Source organism: Quercus lobata, chromosome 9, assembly GCF_001633185.2.
Source record: "Quercus lobata isolate SW786 chromosome 9, ValleyOak3.0 Primary Assembly, whole genome shotgun sequence".
Classification (NCBI taxonomy): domain Eukaryota; kingdom Viridiplantae; phylum Streptophyta; class Magnoliopsida; order Fagales; family Fagaceae; genus Quercus; species Quercus lobata.
Window position 1 is genome coordinate 38,294,951 of NC_044912.1, and position 8,799 is coordinate 38,303,749.

Consider the following 8,799-nt stretch of genomic DNA (forward strand, 5'->3'; position numbering starts at 1 on the left):
TGGTTAATTAATAATTTTGCATCTAAAACAAGATTATAGAATTTAAGTAATATTAATTTTTTTATAAAAAAAAAAAAAATCATATTTAAATATATGAAAAGTCTCAAGTCAATTTTCACCTAAGGCCCCTAAATGTATCAAGCCGCCCCTGAAAACTAGACTAGACAAAGACTTGGAAAAGAGAGTGATACCTTATTTTATAGTTGAACCAAGGTTTGGCCAATGGACTAGACAAAGAACTGGAAAAGTGAGTGATTTCTAATCTTGTAGTCGATCCAGGATTTGACCGATAGGCAGATTGGCACATTATAAATAATAAATATTATTAACATCTAGGATATTAAACTTCTTAGCTTGTAAGCCAAAATTTTCTCTGTTTCATAATTTTTCATTATTAATCTATAAGAGAAACTTATAAGGACTTACTCCTTGTCAATTGTCACGGGTTTAGGGTTATTGGGCTTTTGCACCTGGTCTCCACCCCTAGACCGAGGTAGATGAGAATCCAAAAGATGAAGAAAAGCAGCCTCAAACCAAATATGTTGACCAAATCTCTCTCACCCCATCCTTATACTCTGAAGATCAAAACCATGGGAACCCCTACCAAGCAACGATTTTCACCCCCCCCCCCCCCCCCCCCTTCCAATTCCTCCCCAAATTTGGAAGCAATCACACGCCTCCATAAATGTGTATTTACAACCCCAAACCTCCACAACCACTTACCCAAAAGGGCTTTGTTAAAAGTGGTAATCTTTCTTATTCCCAACCCTCCATTAGCATTAGGAGTACAAACCATATCCCATCCCACCAAATGGTGCATAGGCTCTTCTCCTAATCCTCCCCCCAAAAAGTTTCATTGAAGCTTCTCTATTCTATTTGCCACACTAGTTGGAATAGTGAATAAAGATAAGTAATCGGTGGGCAAACTCGAAAACATACTCTTCAATAAAGTCAACAAACCGACCACCCTTTGAAAGATATAATTTCTAATTTCTTCCACCTCACGAACCATCATTCAATCTTCTCTAGGATGTGATTCCAAATGGCAGTCGACATAAGGAGCTCCAAGAGGCATACCAAGATAAGACATTGGTAAGCTTCCCACCTTACATCCCAAAATATTTGCCAAGGCATTAATATTCTCTACCTTCCCAACAAGAACCATCTCACTCTTGTTGACATTAACTCTAAACTTAGTACCGCCTCAAAGCAAATCAATTACCAATGAATATGAAGAATCTGCTCAGGGTTGGCATCAGAAAAACAATATTGTGTCATCTGCAAATAACAAATGTGACACACACAAACCATCTCCACCTTCAAACCTAGGGTTTGTTTAAAGAGTCATTTGCCATTGGAAAGCTTATAAGAAATAATTTATTTCCCCAAAAAACATGGCATAAAGTTTTGACCGACAAACCTAGGGTTTGATTTTTCTCCTAAATCACATAATGAATGGCCATAACATTTCTAGGGAATGTTTTTGACTTCATTATCTTTAACATATACAAATTTCATAGCCTGAATCAATTAATGATGTGTGTGCCATATGAGACCTTTTATGAGACGAAAATGGCACAAATGGATATCATGCGGTTTTTGCACATGTTTGACATCATTAAAAGCATTTAAAGGTAAAAATGTGAAGTGTATGTGGGATATTATCCTGACCAGTTGTGAATGCACTTGATAGCTTTGCATGGCAATATGCATGGCGCCAACATTACTTCACCTTTGGTAAAGTATTTAGAGCATGCGGGTCCTTTATCTCACCAACAATATTAATGACCTTGCTAACTAATTGCCATCCATCATCAATTATAGCAAACTTTGGAACTTTTAATTTCAAAAACTTAGGAAGGCCTTGGCCACCTAAATTTTCATTGCCTCTTGGAAACAAGTTGCCACTATCACGCATGGCTATTAAGTCCTCTTCTTCATCCTTGATTACATGAGCAACGCCATTTGGTGAAGCATAAGTTTGGCTATTGTCAATGACCATTGGATCACTCACAAGAGCAGCGTGTTCTTGAATGGTAGCCTCCATTGGTGCTTCAAGGACTGGGGTTCAAAACTGATTTTGTAGGCTACATACAAACTCCATTCAATTTGTGCATCCTTCCACTTCTGGAAACCATCCCACACCTATGCTTCCCTGTAATAAGAGGTAATGGAAATCATGAGATATTGTGGATTGTTGTCAAGAGCAAAGAATTTGTAGATTTTGAGAAGCAATCAAAAAGGATCTCAACATTTGAATTTTAGTAACTGCATAAAGTTTGATGCACATATTCGGTCATCTCACAAGATTGATAGCTCTAATAGTAGGAATCCGGTGGTTCCTAAGGCGGATGGGTGGGAATTGTATGGAAATGGATGGGAATTGCATGAGATTTGACTATATTTGAGGTAGTCATCCTCTAAAGAAGTATTAAGAGAGAAAGGAATAGAAAGATTAAAAGTAAGAAAGAAATGCACTAAACAACAACAATTGCATTATTCTTTATTCAATTCACACTCTCGAATTACAATCATGTATCTATAGGAGACTACCTTTAATCTCATTGGCCCATATGGTTGAAGATAATTGGTTAATAATTTCAACACGTGCTCTAAGAGTTAAGTCAGGTGTTAAATGATTAAATCCCTAACTAATAAACTAAGTAAAAAGATGGAATCACAAAAATTATTAAGAGATTACAAGAGTTATATCTATATGTCTGTAGCGGAATTTAGGATTCCTAACAGACATCTATTGGTCAGTCCAAAAACAAATATTTGGTTTTGTATTAAGAAAACAATTAGAATGAAGAAACCCACAATAGAATTCACACCTTCAGCGGTAGATTGAGAAATTTTTAATATAAGTAAATTGAAGAGATGGTTATATAAAATTGATAAAATTTAGTGGGATCTTTGAAAATTAATGAATTGGAATTATTAACTAAGCAAAGATAGGAGCTCCAGCCTACCTCTCCCAAACCTTGCAAAAGTGAAAATTTTGTGCACTAGGTACAACCTTATTTTTTTGGAGGATAGGAGCCTCAGCCTTGATGTTGTGCCACATTAAGAAATAAAACTTAATATGGATTAGTCACTGTAATACAATAATTGTATGTTTAGTGGTGTGGAGTTGTCTTAAGTTCTGTCACTGTTTTTGAGATTGTTTTTCTGAGTGGTCTGGTGCGCTGGACAACACTGTTATATCTTTTGTGAATTATGTCGATTCCCTTTCTTTCTTATTGTAATTCTTTATTACAGCTTTCCCTACACGTACACGTATCAGGTATGGTGTTGGAAATTTTTTAAACAATGTAAAGTTTGGTTGATTGAGTTGTAATGTTAATACTCAAGTGTAAGACCAAGTCCAAGATTCAGCTCAAGCTAAGGCAGTCTCGAATATCTTGTCTGCATCTAGATTGAGAATTTTCTGTTGATTGACTCTTGACGGATTCTCGATTGATTGAGAGTTGAGAAATTTATTTCCATGCATCTAAGAGTTTGAAACCTAAATCTCTCTATGTCACCACCATACCAAAGATCAAGAAGTAAATTTGAAGACGGTGTTATTGGAGATTGGTGATTGAAAGCTGAAGCCACATAGCCATCACAGATTAGTTACTATGAAAAAATCTTCAAGGTGGTCCTTAAAGTCACAAATGTAAGTTGGTGCAGAGAATTCCAGTCTTAAAGGGTCCAAGTGAGCAACGTGAGGTCAAATCTACAAGTTCTACTTTACGTAGCAATTAGAAATAAGGGTTTATTTAAATGGGAAAACTTCGATTCTAATAGTATATTTTTCTTTGGGGTTGGCGGTAATCCTAGGAGTGTTTTTTCTTTTGGATTCGTCTATTGGTTTTTCATTTTGTAAGCGACTTGCATGTGTTATTTAAGTTTTGCTTTACTGCTTTTATTTGGTTATTTGTTTATTGTGGCTAATTAACTGAAATTTGAATTGAACGTCATAATTGGTTAATTTAATAAAATTGACACAGAGATCTAAATTAGCTTTTCAACATGTTTTTATTTCTTTTGCCCTTTTTCTGTGTCTCAACATTTGGCCTGAGTCTGTTTGTATAATCTTTTTGATTGCATTTCCGTTCTAAGGAGTATAACTAAAAGTTCAAGTATCAATATAATAATAAATTTTTTTTGGCCACTATGGCTAGTTTAGACTCATCACATGATTATTGCTCATTCTCCTTGCAGACATGAGTCAGAATTTATCCAACAGATTGTTAAAAAGATATCGGATCCTGAAGCAGAAACTGAGAGTGTGTTTTCCCAAACTGAAGGAGGTCATGTCTAAAGTGACAATGCATGTTAAGGAGCCAATTGAGCCCCTTTAGACAATGCATGTTAAGGAGCCAATTGAGCCCCCTACTCTACTGGCGGTCTCGACATCAGGCACAAATAAGGGAACTACAGTGGATTTTCTTTTGGAATGCTCAAAATTAGTCGAACTACCTGAACCTAAGACTACACCTATTTCTCTTTTTTTTTTTTTTTTTTTTTTTTTTTTTTTGGTAAAAAGGAAATTTCATTAAAACAAACTAAAGGCTACTAGCAACAGCAGGAATAGCCTTGATACAAAACACACCCTCCTTGTCCGCACTAATAAGATCTAGCAAGTCCACAAGAGGATCCTGATACACATAATAACAACAATCCTGGAGCACACCTTTTCTAGTTAAAAAGTCAGCACAAAAATTAGCCTCACGATAGCAATGCCTAATCTGAACTTGGCCAAATTGGGATATCAACTGTCTACAATCATCAACAATAGGCATAACAACCCGGTTCGAGTAAGAAGGATCTCTAATAATATCAACAACTGCTTTGGCATCAATTTGAATATCAACAGCTTGAAGATGCATGTTGTGACAAAGGTTAAGGCCATCACGAAGAGCCCAAAGCTTAGCAATAAAGCTTGTGGTGACTCCGATGCATCTAGAGAAACCACCAAGCCAATCACCACGATCATTCCGAATGATGCCACCGCAACTAGCTCTACCAGGATTCCCTAAGGCTGATCCGTCAATGTTTAAACGAACCCAGCCAGGTGAAGGCTTCTCCCATCTGATCCAGAACATCCTTTTGCTACCTGCAATTTTAGGATTCAAAGCACAATGCAAAAACTCAAGAGCTTGGAACACCGCCTCATTGTGAACACCAGGTCGAAAGTTTTAGCCTTTAAACACCACATTATTCCTTTCTTTCCACAACAACCAAATGACAAAAGGAAAAAGAATTCTCCACGGTGGCTGATTGGGCACTCTACACCCATGATCTTTGCAATTCTTTTCAAGCCAAATGTGGAGGCTATCCTCAAAGAAGCTGCTGTTTGGCCGAACCCCTAGGCTAGTCCAAATTGTTTTTGCCATCTCACAGTCCCTAAGTCTATGAATAATGGTCTCAACTTCCCTTAGACAAATAGGGCACCTATCCACCTCACTAAGGTGCCTTTTAACAAGGCAATCTCCCACCCCAAGGCTATTATGCAAGCATTGCCACATGAAAGATTTAATATGCGGTAAAGTATCCACCTTCCAAACCCAACACCCCATAAACTCCTCTTCCTCCTCACTGCATCTAGTGGCTAAAGAATAGGCTGATTTAAGTTCAAAATCCCCATGCTTATCACCATTCCAAATCAACCTATCTTCCTCAATAGAATTCCCCAAAGAATAAGGCATGGCATTAATTTCCATAATAACATCATTTGGAACTTGGACAGAAACTTTTGACCAATCCCATCCATGAGGACCAAAAACCTCTTTAACTTGGAGCCTCTCTTCTTCTTCAAGGAGAGGACCTTGAATTAAAGCTCTTAATGAAGCCTTTGCAAACCATTTATCATGCCAAATGCTCAAACTACTATTTTGCCCCGGAATCCACCGAATGCCTTTATGAAAAACCTCACTGCCCTTCTGAATTGCTTTCCAAACTCTAGAACAAGGAAGCTTGTCTTTAGCTCTAGCGTGCAACCGACGGCTAGTACAATACTTGCTTCTAAGAACCTTTGCCCACACAGCATCCTTCTCCGTCCGAAATCTCCAATTAAGATTGGCAAGCAGAGCTTGATTCCTACCCCTAGCTGATTGAATTCCAAGACCCCCTTTCTCTTTAGCTTCGGTCAGTTTGTGCCAACCCACCCAATGTGTTCTTTTCGAAGAATCCGAAGATCCCCACAGAAAATTACGATTAACTCTATCAATATCATCCAACAACTTCTTGGGTAACGCTGTGCATTGCATGACATAGGCAGAAAATAATAGATGTGGATGCTTGAATGAGCACCGTTCTACCTGCAAGTGATAATAAATTAGCTTTCCACCCCGCCAACTTCTGCTTGACCCTATCCAAAATGAAATTTTGGTCTTGATTGTTCCCTCCCCGGTGCTTCAAGGGAAACCCAAGGTACTTTCCAAGATTAGGAGTAGATTTAAATCCCAAAATATCACACAAGGATTCTCTAGTATCCACGTCTACATTTGGGGAGAAATAAACTCTAGACTTACTCTCACTAATGGATTGGCCAAACCTAGTACAAAAGTCATCAAGCACATCCCTAATTGTAGAACAATTCACATGATCCGCCTTCGCAAAGAGAACCAAATTATCCGCAAAAAACAAGTGAGAAAAAGCCGTCCCACTCTGAGAGCTTTTGACAAGAACCCAACTCTTCTCACTACACTTATCTTCAATGATATGCCCAAGAACTTCCATACAAAGAATGAAGAGATAAGGAGATAATGGATCACCTTGCCTAATTCCACGCGAGGGGAAAATAGGCTCAGCAATTCCACCATTAAATAGAATAGAAGTGGAGACAGAAGAAACATAACTCATGATGAGATTAACCAAATTGTGGGGTAAATTTGCATTAATCAACACTTCTCGAATGAAACTCCATTCAATTTTGTCATAAGCCTTTTCAAGGTCCACTTTAATCGCCATGTAGCCTCCCTGCCCCTTCTTATTACTAATAGTATGAATCAACTCTTGCACCACAATAACATTGTCTACACTTCGCCTCCCCGGTACAAAAGCTGATTGGAGAGGGCAGACCAGCTTATCAAGATGAGGTCTAAGCCTAGCTACAATGATCTTAGTGACAATCTTGTACACCGTATTGCAAAGACTAATGGGGCGATAGTTCCCCAAACTTTCCGAGCCCGCTATTTTAGGAATTAGAACAATATTGGTTCTATTGAGGTAATCGGGGATTCTACATTCTTCAAAGATATACGTAAATTCATTCCTCATAGATTCCTTAACAGTGGGCCAAAACCTTTGGAAAAACCCCGCATGGAGTCCATCCGGACCAGGGGCTTTGTACGGTTTGAGAGCCCACAAACCTTCTCTGATTTCATCATCAGACACCAGCAAATTCAGGCTGCCCTTATCCTCTTCCAACAAAACCACTTGCCACCTAGAGGGTTGGGAAATATGTAAAGGAGAGTAATCAAGGGTAGTCGAGAACAATTTACTAAACCCTTCTCTAATGAAAGATATAGTCCCACCCTCACTAGTAATCCATTCTCCTATATCATTTTTTATACGCGAAATACAGTTACGTCTTCTCCTAACAATTGTAGACATATGATGAAAAGCAGTGTTTCTATCACCCTCAATTAGCCGATTAATGCGAGACTTTTGAACCCACAACTCCTCTTCCTGACAAAGAATATCATTTAACTCTTTATGCAAAGATTTCTCCAATTCCACCAAAGAATGAGAAGGAGTTTCTGCCAAAGCTTTCTAGGCACCATTCAGCCGGGCTAAAACTCGCTTCTTCCTCCCAAAGATATTTCCAAAGTGGTGCTTATTCCAATCCGAAGCCTTCCTGGAAAAACAGTCAATAGCCACTTGGAGAGGTTGAGAACAACCCCAGGCTTCCGAAACAATCCCAGGAAAAGATAGGTCTGACAACCAAAAGCTCTGAAATCTAAACGGCCTAGGAAGACGAATTCCATTACTCGGGTTGGGTTCGAGAAGCACTGGGCAATGGTCAGATACACATCTTGTAAGATGAGTCACCTTCGCATCGGGGTGAGCAGCACACCAGCTTGGATTGGCAAAGAAACGATCAATTCTTTCTTGGACTAACGAATTAATATTACGCCTGTTAGTCCAAGTAAAACCGAGGCCCAGTGAACCCCATATCTATCATGTTGCAATAATCAAGACAATCTTTAAAAAGCAAAGACCTATTTGAGTTAACAGCTCTACCCCCAAACTTGTCCCCAACAGCAAGAACTTCATTAAAATCTCCAGCTATTATCCAAGGTTTCTCATGTAGATCAGCAACATTTTTAAGATTGTTCCACAATATACATCTTTCATGGAATCTAGGACTAGCATAAATAGCTGAAAAAATAAATTCAAGGGAAGTTGAGATTACCTTCACTAAAATGTGAACCTCCTGCTCTGACATAGCTAAATGAGTAATCTGCACTTTATCAGAGTTCCAGAGAAGCCAAATTCCACCAGAAAAACCAATCGTGTCTGAATGGATGGCTTCATCAAACGGCAACCTATCCGAGATATCCCTAGCTCTATCACCACCAATTCGAGTCTCCATAACAACCATAATAGCTAGATCATGACAATTAACCAACTCCCTAACATGATTTTGAAAAGAGGGCTTTAAAGCTTGTCTACAATTCCAAACAATAATACTCATCATTAAACAAGATAAATGAAACAGACAAACCATTAGATGGACGGACCAAGCCCGCTTCCTTCATCAGATGCCGAAGTTGATTCCCAGACAAAAAGGATGCCGACCCACTC

The 8,799-nt window shown here is 38.5% G+C and overlaps 1 protein-coding gene across 1 annotated transcript; it reads right to left on the minus strand.

Annotated features, from left to right (window-relative positions):
* Window positions 1-4,553: 4,553 nt before the first annotated feature.
* On the minus strand, window positions 4,554-8,596 carry LOC115961704. The gene is made up of 5 exons (XM_031080634.1): window positions 8,148-8,596; window positions 7,792-7,849; window positions 6,309-7,680; window positions 5,390-6,244; window positions 4,554-5,104 (listed from the first exon to the last, which is right to left on the minus strand). The coding sequence occupies exons 1-5, from the start codon at window positions 8,594-8,596 to the stop codon at window positions 4,554-4,556; spliced, it is 3,285 nt and encodes a 1,094-aa protein (XP_030936494.1).
* Window positions 8,597-8,799: the final 203 nt, after the last annotated feature.